Here is a 19,082-nt window from a genome sequence, read left to right as displayed (position 1 = left end):
CTGTGTACAGTGATTTCCTGCAGCTGCTTGGGCACTTGGCAGATGTTCATCCACATTGTGCACATCCTGTATGGACAAGTTAATTGGAACTTGAATGGCACAAAAGAACATTGTTGATCAAGGGTTTAGTTTTATAGCTTTTCACAGCAGTTATAAGCCTAACTGGGCAGGGAGAGACACTAGAATACTCTCTGTCTGCACCATAACCTCTCCAAAATATTACCATTTCAGATACTTCTGCCCATTTTACTTGTTTTAACATAGAAACAAATATTATTCTGGGTACTCCTGCATCTGCCTTTTATGGGCTATTTAAGAAATGTTTACATTTGTGATATGTTAGATAACTTTGTATTTGACGATTCACATTTACAAGATATATATTATTAACTAATTATTACATGAACAAAACAACATGCAAAAATAATCTATGGAATAATAATTGGTATTTTATCAATAATATGTTACACCTGGTATAATACACATTTACCATGTGCTGAAAGAGAAAGTGAATTAATTGATATTTGCCAAACATTTCCTCAGAAGTGTTCAGAGTCAATATGTATTTTTCTGGGTTAACTCACCCCTACCTGAGTACTAGAACTGATTTTTGATATCACAAAAGACTGTATAGGAGAAACCCAAAATGTTTATTCTCCCAAAATAAAGCACATTGGGTTATCACAATGTTTATATAAATATAGATTAACTGCACTCAGAAGACCGTTTTCCTCACTAGATTTGTTTTATTTTATTTATAAAATATTTTACCAGGAAGGATACATTGAGATTTCTCTCGTTTTCATCTCCTGGGTTCACAAAACAATAAAATACAAAAACAATATTAATACACAATATATACAAAATTTAACATAGAACAGGTAAGAAACATATAATCAACCATGACAGGTGCATTCTGTATTAAGATATGTAGAGATGGATCTCTTATAGGATTTTAGACTTGGGGAAGATTTGGAAATGTGCGGGAGGTCATTCCATAATTGTGGTGCTCTGTAGGAAAAGGAGGATCGGGCTGCTTTCTTTTTGTATTGAGGTAGACTAAATAAAGTGCTGTTACTGGATCGGAGGTTATAGGAGAGGTGGGAACAGCTGGGGAGAGCATTCTGCTCAGGTAGGGAGGGAGCTTCCCAGAAAAACTCTTAAACACAAGACTGGAAAGATGAAGGGTGCGTCTGGATTCCAGCGACAACCAGTTTAGTTCTTTTAGCGTGTCACAATGATGGATCCTGTAATTACATTGTAGCACAAAGCAGCAGAACGAGTTATACAATGTATTACGTTTATTAAGGTGAGTTTGCGGTGCATATGCATATACTACATCCCCATAATCAATGATTGGCATCAGCATTTGCTGTACAATCTTTCCATGACTAGGGCTTAGGCAGGATTTGTTTCTGTACAGGGCACCTAGTTTTGGATAAAGTTTAGATGCAAGTTTTTCTATGTGGAGGCCAAAAGATAGATTGGGGTCTAACAATATACCCAAGTATTTGAAAAAGTGGACTACTATTTGATTTTGTTTTGATGGATAGGTGGGAATCGTGCAATTTGTGTAATTTAGGTACGGTTCCAAAGATCATTGTGACAGTTTTGTCAGTGTTTAGGAAGAGTTTGTTTTTCGTGATCCACTTTTCTACCTCTGTAAACTGGTCTTGGAGCACAGCCTCAAGCTGCGGTAGATCGGATTTGCTTTCATAGATTACTGTGCCGTCTGCGTACATGTGTACATTTGAGGATTTGCAGAAATTAGGCAGATCATTTATAAATAATGTGAATAGTAGGGGGCCGAGAATGGAACCTTGGGGAACACCACACGTGACTGGATATCAGGATGAGTGGCCTCTCTATTTGGGAGCTGAATCGGTGCTCCATGCAGATATGGTTTAACACTTTAGAAGAAAAGCTAAAAGTACAACAGAAAGATGGTTTTTCCCCAGTTTTTCCTAGCTGCTGAGTAGTAAGGGACCATCATTTTTATTCATAGATATAACAAAATCAAGGAACATTTGATCGAAGACAGTCATACCATTCAGTTTGGTGAAATCCATTCTGTAAAGCACAGAATCCGCATTTATTTTGCCGAGTGTCCTATATATATATATATATATACATATCTAAACAGTTCCCAGGACAAGGTTAGTATTTGGAGCGTGTTAATAGTGTATAACTCTTTTTTTGTCTTGCAGAGAAGTACAGATAGTTCTTAGTGACAAGGCTAACCATGTTATACTCTTCAGTAGCAAGGTCTTTTTGTTATTAATGACACAAGTCAAATCCCCTGCTGTTGTCTGCAAAAATCTATGTTGTGTAATGTATGCTGTGTTGCTTCAGCCCAAGAGCACATTAATTGTCTTCTGCTGCATATATTAACTTGAACTCTTTCCGAAGCCAGGCCTACCCACAGGGGTGGAACTAGAAACCTCAGGGACCCAGTGCCTAAATCTGATAAGGTCTACCTCCACTACATAGCAGAACCAGTAGGTAGATCCACAGCTGTCGTACAATCCTATGATGCTTTGCCAGCTGTGGATTGAATATTGACCCATCCGTACAAAGTTCTATTTATTTGTATGCAGTATCTGTAAATGTAGGCCTTTGTGTTTGAAGTATGTGTAATTGCGTATAATACTGATGTCTGAATGCAGAGGTCTGTTTGTGTGTAGTGTTAGCATTTATATGCAGGGGTGTGTAGTGTTGGTGTTTGGATGCAAGGTTTTTTATGTAGTGTTAGTGTATGAATGCGGAGGTGTGTTTGTAATGTTAGCATGTGAACTCAGGGGTGTATTTGTGTGTAGTGTTGACATTTGAATGCAGAGCTGTCATAGTGTGTATTATTGGTGATTAAATGCAAAAGACACCAGGGCCCGGTTGTTGTAACCTTTGTGACCCTAGTAGTTCCGCCACTGCCTCACAACCAACCCAGTTTCAGAAGAACAATTCCGATTTTAGGGTCCTGTCCCAACTTTGTTCCTGCTTTTGGGGACATCATAGAGCTGTACCCAAAAAGTGCAGTGCAAAGCATCATTAGATGTGCTATCACTTTGTTCAGGGCACTAGGACCCTGCAAAGAGCACTGAAACGCTGCTCTCTGCATTGTCCACCCTCAGTGGGCTGGCCTGGATGATTGATAGGCAGTCTGGTGTGTAATTATGCCCCCTTCTATAAAACAGCAATGTTTTATAGTGCAGGGTTAAAACAAAAGGGGTGCGGCACTCGAGCCATTTAATTAAGAAAAACAGACAGACTTATAGATATTTGTTAAAAGTATCTTTTTATTTTATTTCAGCCAACTCGAGCAAAACTTGGGAAAGAATTTGAAAACTGTGAAGAGGATGAAATTGTCCAAACTCTTGTAAGAGCTAAATGAACACATTTGTACTGTACATTACTTATTCTTTTGTAATAGTTTTTGCATCATAATTTGCTTTCTGAATATCATTTATTATATGCTCGAAATAGTGACTACTGCCGAGGATATTTGTTATATAGATTGCTTATCGAGCAGGGACTTCATCATGGTGTAAAATTCTATTGCTTAGAGGTTCCACAAGAAAAGGAGATATTTCACATGTTAAGATTTGTTTGTGTGTGAAAAATGCAAACAACTAATTTGAACGCCAATTCTGGCCAGTGTTTGTGACTAAGTGGCTACTAAAAAAGACTGAACATACCCGATTTGAAATACTTGGGTTGTCTACTATTGCAAATGGTATGCCATCATGGGGGTGATTTTCATTCCTGGGCTACCATACGTTCTCAAAGGCAACGTAACCAATCTGGCGAATTTCAATGTGAAAAACAGAAACGCAAGCCTGATATTTGACTCTGTAACTTTTGAAAAAACCATAAAACCTGTACATGAGGGGTACTGTTATACTCAGGAGACTTCACTGAACACAAATATTAGTGTTTCAAAACAGTAAAACGTATCACAACAATTATATTGTCAGTGTAAGTGCCATTTGTGTGTGAAAAATGCAAAAAAAATCACTTTCACTGATGATATCATCGTTGTAATACATTTTACAGTTTTGAAACACTAATAATTTTGTTCAGCGAAGTCTTCTGAGTAAAACAGTACCCCCTATGTACAGGTTTTATGGTGTCTTGGAAAGTTACAGGTTTAAATATAGTGCTTGCAAATTAAATTCTCTGCACTTTCTGCCTGGGTTGTCAGGCATGTCAGTCAAATTTTAATTAATAAAATCATATAATTATGCTAAAAGATTACTTAAATAGACACATAGAATTGTAATATATATATATATATATATATATATATATATGCATACATATGTATTTAAATTCTACATGTATACTTATGTAATCATTAATGTAAATATATATAAGTATAGTGGCACTCACCCTTGCTGACGAAATTGTATTTAGCTCAAAGCCCTGGTGCTATCCCACGCTGAGTACATATGCAAAAATGTATATAAAAAGTATGCACTCTCCGGTCTCCCAAAGTTATAAAGTTTTTATTCCATCAAATAGTGTGTAGTAAGATGATCGACGTTTCGACCCATTTGGGACTTCCTCAAGATCTTGAGGAAGACCCGAATGGGTCGAAACATCGATCATCTTACTACACACTATTTGATTGAATAAAAACTTTATAAGTTTGGGAGACCGGAGAGTGCATCCTTTTTATATACATTTTTGCATTTTGCATATATATATATATATATATATATATATATATATATATATATAATTTATTTTCATTTAAAAAAAAATATTGTATATGTATATTTAATTTATGTTTTTTTACACCTCCCACCAGCAGGGGGACGGTTTGACAACCCATACAGTCTCCCTGCTGGCAGATCCACAGCCAGCTATAGGGGGCCATGTGATCGCTCTTTGAGAGCGATCGCATAGCCCCCAGGGGTCTGATTTGCCGGGGGAGAGCTGCCTGGGCTGTCAGGCAGTCCTCCCGAAAAAGAAAAAGTAGCTGGAGGCTCCTGGGGGCTTAAGCCATTACGGCGTTCTATGCCACCGCAACGCCCATTTAAATGGGGACGGCATAGAACGCCGTAACGGCATTAAGGGGTTAAAGGTGATTTCGATCTTCCTATTTAACCAATTGTGTGTATCTGAGGGACAAGTCATGCCTCTTGGCGATGAACCTCCATGATGTCACAGGGGGAGTGAGAAAAGAGAGTAATTGCTTGTGTTTTTTAATGGCAGTAAAAGTTAACTGTGAGGCGGGTATACTAAGGAGTGCATTCCATGTCCAACACTTGAGATTGTTAGCAATCAGTAAAAGTTAACTACGGTTCAGAAAACTGACTGTATACGGTGGTCGTATTAGCCCAAACTCATTAATTGCAGTAAAAGTTAACTGTGGAGCAGGTATTATTTTTTGTTTGCCATTACTTTGAACGATTTATACTTGAGGTAATCTTAGTGGGGTTCTATCCTACCTATTCTAGTTAGGTTACTTCCCCTTCCAGTCTCTTTAAGTTCACATATTCCTGTTTTTTTAATTATAACTTTTCTTATAACTTGGTTTAAAATAACGCTTTTGGTCTACTTACTGGACATGTGGACCACACAGCTTAAAGCAATATTTACCTACGACATTTTGAAGATAGGATAGAATATTTCAATATTGTTATATTTATTGTTAATTTATACCTATATTGTTTATTAAAAACAAGCACATTTTAAAAGACTACATACGTGTGTGCAAATCCAGTAACAATGTGTTTTCCTTGTATGTTCAGAAAAAAGAATTACCAGGACCCAAAAAATTTGAAATTTATGAATTTCGATTCTCTGATTTTGATTGCACAGAAACAGATCTTGTAAAATGTGGAATTCAAATGTACTATGAACTTGGAGTAGTAAAAAAATTCCAGATCCCTCCAGAAGTAAGTACAATAATGGTTATCACATATAGCAATTTGTAACTAAATCACAAATAATAAATACATCTAATAGCAGGGAATAACAACTGAAGAATAGTATTGAGTATATGATGCAATCTTCCTGTATGAACGCAAACATCAAAAAATAAATCATAATGGGCGAGCAGGAATTCATGTTTGAACTAGACAATATCTGCCTTCTACACTGGGAGACCTGGGGACACGGACACTAGTAGACACTGGGAGAAATGTCCAATTGGTACCACACTACCTGGTAATGTCTTGGTCAGTGGCTATCAACATGATTATCACAGCATATCAACAGTCCAGTAATTACACATTTTCTACTTTCTTTTTTATCCATATTTAAGGATTTTTGAGAGATACAACAAGTATCAATTAAAAATGACTAACTGTTATGGAATTTCATGAAAAAACAAACAAACAAAACTTTGTGTTTTTAGGGGATCCCTTAAGCATTAAACCCCTTTACAAATTCTATATTTGTGTCTGTCTGTAATTTGTCACATAGTCTCCTAAATAGGAAGGAAGGAACTTGAGAGATATGACCAAGCCTTCTTGAGGTTTGAAAGAAGAATAGAAAATGGGTCTTGAAGGCTGGTTTGGGAAGCACAAGTCTAGGGTGACTTCTTTTCCCCAGTCCCTCAAATTGCCCTTCATAATAGTGAGTAATTTAATGAGTTGTCTCATCATGGTAGGTCACCAGGGACAAAAGCTACAGGGGACAGTGAGACACAAAGTACAAATGTATGTGACAACATACATAGATGTATTAATACTTAACCTAATAAAACTAATTGAGTAAGAAAAAATATACAAGAAAATCATAACAAATAAGCGAGTTATGATATCAAGGTTTATGGTTTTATTTGACACTTTAGTGAAATTTCAATATAATTCTCTTGTATGTACTTTTCTTTCTAGGCACTGATAAGGTTTATGTATGCAATGAAGAAGGGATATCGAAAGGTTACCTATCATAACTGGCGTCATGGTTTCAATGTTGCACAGACCATGTTTACTCTTTTAATGGTATGCTTTATCAAATATCTGGTTCTAATATATAGGTGTGTTACAGTGCTTTAACCACATCAATTGTAATAAATGGAATGGTCTCAAGCCTGCAGTAGTAGATCCAATGGTGTAAAAGAAAGATAGCTCCTACATCTTCCTTTGCAGTGTTGAGGATACATCAAGAAGTATCAAAGGTATGTGAATTAACCCCTTAAGGACCAAACTTCTGGAATAAAAGGGAATCATGACATGTCACACATGTCATGTGTCCTTAAGGGGTTAATTGCTTGGGTCACAGATTCCTCATCTCCTGAGGTCTCTAATGATGGAGAGCAGGAACATGACAGCTCACACATAGGACTATACATGACCATGACCACAAAGATCTAGTCCATTGGATCAATTCATAACATTAGTTAATTAGACTCCCACATGCTAAGAGAAGTTTAAGAGCGAATAGTGTTTGGAAAGTACCTGAACAAGGAGAAAAGGGCTAGTGGACAAATGTGGAATTGAGAAAAAGCTGAAAGGGGAGTAAGGGATAAATTATAAAAAGGTGTCAAAGAGGGGTGCTGATAAGATGGAAGAGAAGACAAAATAGTTGTGTTGAATTTTCAAGTTTTTTTCCAAGCTTTATCATAATTCAGGATTAAAGTATACCTTAAAGGATTATAAATAGTATAATTTGATATATATCTATTGCATTCTTTTAATAGACTGGGAAACTCAAACGCTACTACACCGATCTAGAAGCAATGGCTATGGTCACTGCAGGCTTTTGCCATGATATCGACCACAGAGGAACTAATAATCTTTATCAGATGAAGTAAGTATTTTGTTTTATAATTTTTTATATATTAAACATAAAACATAACATATTTTGCAGGGGTTAAAGTATCCCTTATATTTCACGCAGCTATATCTAAATGTAAACATAAAATAAAGTCTCAAAATAAGTGGTTGAATAACAAAACATGAACAGTTCTTTTAAGACCGCATTGAATGCATCCAGAATCTCTATGGATGTGTTTCAGTTTTTGGGATACACAATGACCTAATACTTTTACACTAAACTTTTAAAACATTTTGTAATGAAGACACTATTCTCAAGCATAAATACATACTAATAATAACATTAATAACCCATCAATGTTGGAAAAGATAACCTGTTTTCACATACAGGGTTATTCACAAATATGAATTGGTAAAATTCTAAGTGAATTTCAAATGTTAGACTGATATATCTAAACGGAAAATATAGCTTCAATGAAGAATTGTTATATTCTAGTCGTTTTCCAACTAATACAATTTCGTTCGAAAATTCATTTTTTTCTTATTCGTTTAGTAAAGCGTAAACGAAAGTCCTTCAAACGATATATAAACTAAACGAAAGGGCAAATGCGGAATACATTACCTTTTTGTTTCGTCCGTTTAATAGACTCTGTGCTGCAGGGGAATTAACCCCCACAGCACAGAGAAATAACAGAATTCTGGGAGGGGGAAATTATAGCACTGCAATATTTACCATTTGTAATGGAAATTTGTCAGTTAAGCCTTCCCCATAGGAAAATATTAGTGATTTACTCTTTAATCTCTGGCAACAGATCAATTATCTGGAGGTACACTGACCTAAGTGCCTCTATGGATGAGCAACCACAGAGTCAAACCAATCGCATCACTGGAATCATCCACTCATTAGCCCAGCTCCAAGTTGGCAATGTGTATTGCAACAACTTGCAAATAACTCTTTGGACAATGATTGATTTCAATATAAAAACAAAACAAAAATCTGATTTCTGTTATAGTTAACAACTTTGGAAATTTAACCTTTCTTTTTTTTTTTTATTTCATTTTAAATAGATCTCAACATCCTTTGGCAAGATTGCATGGATCTTCTATTCTAGAGAGGCACCACTTGGAGTTTGGAAAATTCTTACTTTCAGATGAGGTAAAGTATTTGTAAATTAAAATAAGCCAGCAGGGATTTTAATTTGTAGTCTAAAGGCTAATTATTGTAAAGCGGCAGTGTCAAGCTTATTCTTTCAGGCTCCTTATAAATGAGTGGCTGTACTCCCCCCTTTCCTTTTTTTATATTTATTATCTTTTTTCTTGCACCTGATCTCAGTAGTCAGTTACCACCGTTTTATTATCTTCTGTCTGGAGTGTGTCTTTCTCTTGGATTATTCTAACTAATGGATTGTGGGTACATTAGCTGAGCAACTAATAAGGAATTTTTCTTAAAGGACTGCCCAAGCAAAAAAAAAAAAAAAGTGTTTTAAGGAAACACTGTTTTTGGTTAGAGGAACCCTTCCTATCCTGGCTCTCAACTTGAAATAAATAGAAAAATACAAAAGAACTATCGCTCACCTTCCTCTCCAGTGCCAAGGCCATATTCTCTCTCGACCCAATCCTCTTGCACTGAAGGTGGATCTATATCAGGGACGGCAGGCAGCATGGAGGAGGGGAAGTGCCGTTATTGGCTTGCTGTCATGAGCATGCTGCGCTTGTTGACAAGAGATGCCTAATATGTACAGAATTCACTTTAACCAGCACAGAACTCTTGTTCCCGGCCTGTCTAATGACACTTTAATGATGCTGTCAGAGGTTGAGTTGCACCTCAGTCAGCTGAGGGATTTTTCGCAGCATTTCATAGCACATACAGACTGCAGGTGCTTGGAGTAACTATATAAGCTGTGCCCATTGCCAAAGATTGACAAACACGCTCCCCACAAGTAAAAGTAATCAATACTTTTTTTAATGTATATCTAAACTAAGGTGAATTTGAGAAAAAAAATATATAATGATAGTGCTGCTTTAACTTGGTAATAACAAAAATTGTAATAGTTTTGGGAGAGATATGTCTGGTATATAAATTTTAAATTTTTTGTTCTTTGTTAGTCAATGAATATTTACCAAAACCTCAACAGAAGGCAACATGAAATTGTTATTCATCTGATGGATATCGCTATCATAGCAACAGATTTGGCACTTTATTTCAAGTAAGTTGCAAAAACATCCAAATAATTTGGTTGGCAGGCACTTATGTTAGGCAAATATAGAATGTGTTCCGGTTTGTAATTCTACACCGAAGAATTCTAAATTGTTTTGTTTAAGGGTATCACAATCTCATGTTGTACTGTGTTGCTTATAACTGCAGAATGTTGCACCAATTGCTAAACCATTATAGCCTGTCATCACATTTTCACTTCTCATTTAAAGAAACTTAATGTTTTTTAAAATTATGAATATTGATTTTTTGAGAAAATTTTCACTTTTTATCTGGCTGAGCAGCAATGTTGGGTCAGACTCGACTGTTATCTGACCAACTGCTCATCCTAACTTGCCCACTGCTGTGATTGCTCTATGTGAAATGGCAGCAACAGGCAAGTTAAGTTGAGCAGCAGTTGGTAACATTTATTGCTTTCAAAACATGGATGAGTTGACCAAAGATACACTCCAGCTTATACTTTTGGGGTGAGTAATAGTACATAAGATGACTCCATCTTTTCATTCAATTTGCTTCTAGAATGCACAGAACGACAAACAGGTCATCAAACAGGGGTACCGAGGCTTACATTCCTTTCTAAGCAATCTTCTTTCTTCCCTCTCTGCCCCACGATCGATAAATAGGCAAATTTGCTGATGTCATCATATTGCTGGAAACCATATGTGCCATTCTCTCAGGGTAAATGGAAGGAAAGATTAAAGGAACACTCTAAGTTCAGGAATACAAACATGCATTCCTGACCCAATAGTGTTAAAAACACTATTTAGGTGTCTGTCCCCTCCTTGCGCCCCTTAAAGAGGATATAAACTAAACTTATTTCCATTGCTGCGCAGGTGCAGCAAAGCTGACCACACAGTGATCCGCCTCCTTGGCTGACATCATCAGAAGTTTTGATCTCAGACAATCCAATGCTTTCCCATAGGAAAGCCTGCATTAAGATATAGTTGTTCTGGTGACTATAATGCCACTTTAATTATTATTATTATTATTTTATTATTTATATAGCGCCATCAGATTCTGTAGTGCTGTACAATAGGTGGACTAACAGACATGTAATTGTAACCAGACAATTGGACGTACAGGAACAGAGAGGTGGAAGGCCCCTCAATCTCAAGTGCCTTTTAAAGAGAAAGAGGTTTCGGGTGAAAAAAAACCAAAAAACAAAGAAAACCAATTAAGGTTATATATATATATATATATTTATTTATTTAATAAAAAGGTATATAATCTACTGGTGAAGAGATATTAGATAAAACTACATAGAGCCATTCTTTTGACTATAAGCTTGTTTGAGCAGGGAGCTCTTGTGTCATATACGTTTTGTTAGAATTAGATGTCTGATTTGTTTACCTATTGTACAGCATTGCACAATATGTTGGCACAATATAAATTATTGTAATTGAAACAGTGAAGTACTCTTTCATAATAAATATAGTTTTAATTATGTATTTTTGTTATTAAAGGGACACACTGGACCCCTAATGCACTTTAGCTTGCTGAAATGTTTAATGTGTCCTTTTTTATAGAAAGTGCAGATTTCAATACAATTAGATACATTTATCAATTAGCCTGGTTACACCACCCTGGCTGTCAATCAAACAACATTTCCTGTTACCTCCTTGTTTGGTTAGTTTAGCAGAGCTAAACTCAAGTGGCAACAATTGCTCATAGCACCTGCCTTGCAAAGCCTTCTCACTGAGCTGCATTAGAAAGCCTGTAATTGGACTGCCACTGGAAGTCTGGGTGGGGTTAGAAGGGGAGAGCTTGCAAAAGGCAGTAGACAAAAGACTGTAGCCTTTGCAAGCTGTTTTTAGATATAACTACCTCCAATGAAAATACGCATAAATAAATGCATGCATAGGTGTGCGCACTGGGTGTGCCGGGTGTGCCTGGGCACACCCTAATCCCTGTAGCTCACGCTGTGTTACTCCATGGGCTGTTGAGGGAGATCAAAGGCAAGGAGGTAGGCAGGAGAGGACCCGGGGGAGCTCTAGCCAGCAGCTCTGCCAGGTTCCTCTCGTGAGGTCGGAGTGTTGCCGCGGCAACACTCAGATCTTGCAAGAGTGAACTCTAGCCCCGCAGGGATAGCACCAGGGATGGCAGCAGCACGGTCCCCCCTCCCTTCAAAAGGTAAGAAATGAAGGGGGCTATTAACTAAAGTGTCTCCCCACCCCCACACAATACACACAAACTGCACCCACACACACACAGCCCCCACACACATACAAACACACACACACTAACAGTACCCTCACACACACAGCACCCTTACACAGCACACACTCACTAACAGCACCCTCACACACACACTAACAGCACCCTCACACACACACTAACAGCACCCTCACACTAACAGCACACACACACTAACATCACCCATACACATACATCACCCTTACACACACAGCACCCTTACACATACACTAACAGTACCCTCACACACACACAGCACCCACACACACACACATACAGCACCCTTACACACACACAGCACCCTTACACACACAACACACTCACAAACACAGCACCCTTAAACTCACAGCGCCCACACACACAGCACCCCCACACACACACATATGTATGTGTGTGTGTCTGTATATATATATATATAAATATATATATATATATATATATATATATATATATATATATGCTGCGTGTTTGTGGGCTTTAGGGTGCACACCCTTATGCAATAGGCTGTGCACGCCTCTGAATGCATGCATGTTTTCAATTGGGGTATACCTACTAAGTATGGATTATTTTCATATATATGTATATACGTAAATATTATTTATTTTTTGTGTGTATTTGGGAAGTGGAGTGCAATATATTCAGGTAATCACTGAGGTAGAAACAGGGTAGAATATACCTAAATATATACAAAATAAAAGAAAACGCTCATAGGGGATTAACGTAAAACACACGGATGCCCCTTATATTTATGTCACACTCACGAGATATATGAGGTTTTCAGGCACATCAAGTTGATGAATATTCTTAGGTCCCTCAGGGTCAGAGTAGTGGTTTGGACATGTAAAGAATAATAAACATCGACATAGTGTAACTTTGTTATAAAAGTAAAAATCACAGCTTTAATGGTAGCACTTACAGTGTAACACTTGTAAAAAGGCCCATCAGAACAAGTTTTCTTCTCACATCAAGAGTGGAACGAAATGTCCTTGTTGAATTTCTCAGGCAGGCAGTACACAGTAATAAAAAAATCAAATAAAATAACAAATAGTAATAGCAAACACTATTAGTCTCTACGCGTTTCGTCCGGTTCGCCGAACTTCCTCAGGAGTAGTGGAGTGCTTCAATCCTTCTGGGGCTTCCAATTCCTTTTAAATCTTTCCCGCCGGCATTTCAATACAAATTTCCAATTTCAAACAGCTGATCGTCCGTCCGTTCATACACTCCATATATGGAGTTCCGGCTCTCCTTCGTGGAGCGCACGCGCGTTCCACAGACCCGGAAATGCCCACGTTGCTCTGGGTTGGGCGGATGTGCGACACTGGAACGCACGTGCGTTCCACTCCGTCCGGTCATCAACGGCATTGGACGCAACACATACAGGAAGAGAACAAAATAGAGAAGATACAATGAAAAAATGAATAAAAAATAAAAAATAAAGCAATTTAAAACATATTAAGACATATTGAATGTCCACTTCATTATAAGACACCCAAAATAAAATAAAATATGATGCAAATCAGATGAAACACCATTCTACTTGTAGGTCTAAACAAGACCTTCCCAGCCAGTTTAAGTATTTTCCTATGTGACGGTAGCATAGCCAAAGTTACACAAATTTCCATAAAAATCCAAACACATCTTACATCTGTGACAATCAATAGAGTTATGAAGGAGTATGTGAAACAAAGGTGAGGACTCTGGAGCCATCCGGCCAAAAAATAATAATAATCTGAATATTATAATCTAAATATAATAAAATAAAATAAAATAAAATATAAAATAAAATAAATGTAAAAATAAAAATAAAAATAAAATAGACAATATCTATAAAAAACAAACTAAGTCAAAATCCACATTTAATCCCAGTGGATGTAGGGTCCTTAGCCTATGGATCCAGAATCCTTCCCTTTGTCTGAGTTTAGTGGTGACATCCCCTCCCCTTGCATCCAAATTCACCTGTTCAATAACAATCCAAGACAGGTTGGAAATTCTAAAGTCTGGGCACTTACTACAGTGTGTGGGAACTGAGTGGTTCTGTACCCCTTTCCTTATGTTGTTAAGATGCTCCAGGAAGCGTATTTTAGCTTTCCGCCCTGTTCTTCCCACGTACTGTGCCCCGCATCCACACGTGAGTAAGTAGACTACATTATTTGATAGACAGGTTACATTTCCCTTAATTTTAAATTCTTCTCCCGTAGTTGTACTACTAAAGGTATGTGTGTGACCTGGTCTATGTTTACAGGCTTTGCATTGCCCACATGTATAAAAGCCTGTTCTGCATTTTCTTATTCTAGTAGTATTTCTAGGTTTAAAGAAACTTGGTGTAAGGTGTGTTGAGAGATTTCTCCCTTTCCTATATATGACCTTGGGGATATCTGGCAAATTACGTCCCAGGAATTCGTCAAGCTGGAGAATTGACCAATGTTTTTTAAAAATCTTATTGATGTGAAAAGCCTTTGAGTTGAACTGTGTGTTAAAAGAGAACTCAAAGGGGTTTCTCATACCGGTTGATGCCTTAACTCTGTTCGTCAAAAGATCCCCCCTACTGGTGTTCCTAATTTTCATTGCCTCCATCTGTAATTGGTCTTTTTTATAGCCCTTCTCTACAAATTTATTAATGAGGAGATCTGCTTGTTCTGTATATGACTTCACATCAGTGCAGTTCCTCCTCAGCCTCGTAAATTGGCTTTTGGGAACCCCTGAGAGCCACTTGGGATGGTGCCCACTGTCCGATTGAATGAAACTATTTACATCTGTGGGCTTGAAGAAAGTTTTTGTTTTAATTTTAGAATCTTCAATGTAAATCGTCAGGTCTAAAAAATCTATACTGGTTGGATTAAAGACTGGTGTAAACACCAGCGAAAACTGGTTATTATTAAGATATGAAAAGAAGTCATCAAGTTGTTCGTCAGACCCTTTCCAGATGACAAGAGTGTCATCAATGTACCGACGCCAGAGCACCAGGTTTGCCCCAAAAGGACTGTCTGACCAAACGAATAAACGCTCCCAACAGTCCATGAAGATGTTTGCGTAACTGGGGGCAAACCTGGTGCCCATAGCCGTACCTTTGATCTGTAGAAAGACAAAGACAGACGCAGTGTTCAAAATTTTCACTCTAACTATAATAAAAGTAAACAAGCTAAACCCATAGGGTATGACACTCACTTGACAAAAAGAAAAATAGATGAGGGTTATAAACAACATTCCCCGATGAATAGAGACAGATATGTCTCCACATATAACCAACAATCTAAATGGAGTTCAAAAGTAAGAAATGAATCTAGACCAAATAGAGAAGAGACATCCAGATCCAATAGAGATGGGATACACCCAGAAGGTAGAAACCAAGATAGGGATTTTTTAGAGAGGGGGCAAGACCAAAAGGTCAGGAAAAAGGGCATAACCCAATACTTTGCACCAAAGTCCCACAAGATAGATCTTACCAATCGTTTCACCCCACTAATGGATCAAGACACCCCAGGGAAAAGGAGGAGGTTAAGTTCAGGGAAGGAAACATAGAAATAACACAACAAGAGAAGGAGGAAGCAATGGGTATATTTAATATCTCAAAAATCAAATTAACTGAAGAAGAATGCCTAATTTTGAAAAAAGGCCTTAAGTATACACCAAATATTCCCCCGGATCCCTTTCAGGTTTATATAGACCTCCAGAAGTTTATTAGAAAGCTAAGTATTAAGAGATTTTTCATAAAAAAAGAACTAGAAGACCCTTTGGGACAAAAAGAGGAATCCCAACATGGGACAGATGTACTTACGAAATTTAGACCTAAATCTACCTTTAATCCCCAAGAAAAAGGTAGCCAAATAGAGGTGTTCAATAAGATGGTTACAAAAGATCTGGAAAAACTAACCAACAGAAAAGAGTTTTGTAATAATATGACTCAAAAAGAGATGAAAACATTGGAGAGTATGAGAAAAAGGGATGACATAGTCATTAAACACTCGGACAAAGGGGGAGGCATAGTGGTGATGTCAACAGACTTTTACCTGGGAGAGGCTGAGAGACTGTTGGGAGACACCACTACTTACATTAGACTTCCGAATAACCCCAATATATTTTTTAGGGGTGAACTTAAATCTCTATTAGAAAAAGCACTTAATGACGACATAATTGATAACAACACATATAGGTTTCTTTTTCAAGAACATCCCAGAATTCCCACCTTCTACTTTCTCCCGAAAGTACATAAATCCAAAACCCACCCGCCTGGGAGACCGATAATAAGCGGGATTGACTCGCTTACATCTAAATTGTCCCAATTTATAGACCACTCACTACAAAAATATGCCCAAGCAGCGAAATCTTATCTAAAAGACACCAAACATCTATTACAAGAGTTGGATTCAATAGAATGGAGTAAAGACTACATTTGGATTACACTGGATGTTAGCTCTTTATATTCAGTAATAGACCATAAGCAAGGATTAGAAGCTGTAAGAGAGAAACTTGAGGGAGATCAGACTATGGATCTCAAGTTTAGGTTATTCCTGCTCGAATCCATAGAGTTTATCTTGACGCATAATTTTTTTGTGTTCAATGATGATTTCTTTCTACAGATCAAAGGTACGGCTATGGGCACCAGGTTTGCCCCCAGTTACGCAAACATCTTCATGGACTGTTGGGAGCGTTTATTCGTTTGGTCAGACAGTCCTTTTGGGGCAAACCTGGTGCTCTGGCGTCGGTACATTGATGACATTCTTGTCATCTGGAAAGGGTCTGACGAACAACTTGATGACTTCTTTTCATATCTTAATAATAACCAGTTTTCGCTGGTGTTTACACCAGTCTTTAATCCAACCAGTATAGATTTTTTAGACCTGACGATTTACATTGAAGATTCTAAAATTAAAACAAAAACTTTCTTCAAGCCCACAGATGTAAATAGTTTCATTCAATCGGACAGTGGGCACCATCCCAAGTGGCTCTCAGGGGTTCCCAAAAGCCAATTTACGAGGCTGAGGAGGAACTGCACTGATGTGAAGTCATATACAGAACAAGCAGATCTCCTCATTAATAAATTTGTAGAGAGGGGCTATAAAAAAGACCAATTACAGATGGAGGCAATGAAAATTAGGAACACCAGTAGGGGGGATCTTTTGACGAACAGAGTTAAGGCATCAACCGGTATGAGAAACCCCTTTGAGTTCTCTTTTAACACACAGTTCAACTCAAAGGCTTTTCACATCAATAAGATTTTTAAAAAACATTGGTCAATTCTCCAGCTTGACGAATTCCTGGGACGTAATTTGCCAGATATCCCCAAGGTCATATATAGGAAAGGGAGAAATCTCTCAACACACCTTACACCAAGTTTCTTTAAACCTAGAAATACTACTAGAATAAGAAAATGCAGAACAGGCTTTTATACATGTGGGCAATGCAAAGCCTGTAAACATAGACCAGGTCACACACATACCTTTAGTAGTACAACTACGGGAGAAGAATTTAAAATTAAGGGAAATGTAACCTGTCTATCAAATAATGTAGTCTACTTACTCACGTGTGGATGCGGGGCACAGTACGTGGGAAGAACAGGGCGGAAAGCTAAAATACGCTTCCTGGAGCATCTTAACAACATAAGGAAAGGGGTACAGAACCACTCAGTTCCCACACACTGTAGTAAGTGCCCAGACTTTAGAATTTCCAACCTGTCTTGGATTGTTATTGAACAGGTGAATTTGGATGCAAGGGGAGGGGATGTCACCACTAAACTCAGACAAAGGGAAGGATTCTGGATCCATAGGCTAAGGACCCTACATCCACTGGGATTAAATGTGGATTTTGACTTAGTTTGTTTTTTATAGATATTGTCTATTTTATTTTTATTTTTATTTTTACATTTATTTTATTTTATATTTTATTTTATTTTATTTTATTATATTTAGATTATAATATTCAGATTATTATTATTTTTTGGCCGGATGGCTCCAGAGTCCTCACCTTTGTTTCACATACTCCTTCATAACTCTATTGATTGTCACAGATGTAAGATGTGTTTGGATTTTTATGGAAATTTGTGTAACTTTGGCTATGCTACCGTCACATAGGAAAATACTTAAACTGGCTGGGAAGGTCTTGTTTAGACCTACAAGTAGAATGGTGTTTCATCTGATTTGCATCATATTTTATTTTATTTTGGGTGTCTTATAATGAAGTGGACATTCAATATGTCTTAATATGTTTTAAATTGCTTTATTTTTTATTTTTTATTCATTTTTTCATTGTATCTTCTCTATTTTGTTCTCTTCCTGTATGTGTTGCGTCCAATGCCGTTGATGACCGGACGGAGTGGAACGCACGTGCGTTCCAGTGTCGCACATCCGCCCAACCCAGAGCAACGTGGGCATTTCCGGGTCTGTGGAACGCGCGTGCGCTCCACGAAGGAGAGCCGGAACTCCATATATGGAGTGTATGAACGGACGGACGATCAGCTGTTTGAAATTGGAAATTTGTATTGAAATGCCGGCGGGAAAGATTTAAAAGGAATTGGAAGCCCCAGAAGGATTGAAGCACTCCACTACTCCTGAGGAAGTTCGGCGAACCGGACGAAACGCGTAGAGACTAATAGTGTTTGCTATTACTATTTGTTATTTTATTTGATTTTTTTATTACTGTGTACTGCCTGCCTGAGAAATTCAACAAGGACATTTCGTTCCACTCTTGATGTGAGAAGAAAACTTGTTCTGATGGGCCTTTTTACAAGTGTTACACTGTAAGTGCTACCATTAAAGCTGTGAGTTTTACTTTTATAACAAAGTTACACTATGTCGATGTTTATTATTCTTTACATGTCCAAACCACTACTCTGACCCTGAGGGACCTAAGAATATTCATCAACTTGATGTGCCTGAAAACCTCATATATCTCGTGAGTGTGACATAAATATAAGGGGCATCCGTGTGTTTTACGTTAATCCCCTATGAGCGTTT

At 37.6% G+C, this 19,082-nt stretch overlaps 1 protein-coding gene across 1 annotated transcript in view; it reads left to right on the top strand.

Annotated features, from left to right (window-relative positions):
- The window catches only part of PDE6B (phosphodiesterase 6B), an 87,297-nt gene that overhangs the window by 36,526 nt on the left and 31,689 nt on the right, over positions 1 to 19,082 (top strand). The window contains exons 11-16 of the mRNA XM_063458712.1: positions 3,308 to 3,373; positions 5,754 to 5,900; positions 6,843 to 6,950; positions 7,649 to 7,758; positions 8,793 to 8,880; positions 9,831 to 9,931. Of these exons, the coding sequence (XP_063314782.1) occupies positions 3,308 to 3,373; positions 5,754 to 5,900; positions 6,843 to 6,950; positions 7,649 to 7,758; positions 8,793 to 8,880; positions 9,831 to 9,931 (620 nt within the window). The remainder of the gene's footprint in view (positions 1 to 3,307; positions 3,374 to 5,753; positions 5,901 to 6,842; positions 6,951 to 7,648; positions 7,759 to 8,792; positions 8,881 to 9,830; positions 9,932 to 19,082) is intronic.

Source organism: Pelobates fuscus, chromosome 6 (assembly GCF_036172605.1).
Source record: "Pelobates fuscus isolate aPelFus1 chromosome 6, aPelFus1.pri, whole genome shotgun sequence".
Classification (NCBI taxonomy): domain Eukaryota; kingdom Metazoa; phylum Chordata; class Amphibia; order Anura; family Pelobatidae; genus Pelobates; species Pelobates fuscus.
Note: the sequence above shows the minus strand (reverse complement) of the source record. Positions and strands in the feature narration are given on the sequence as shown.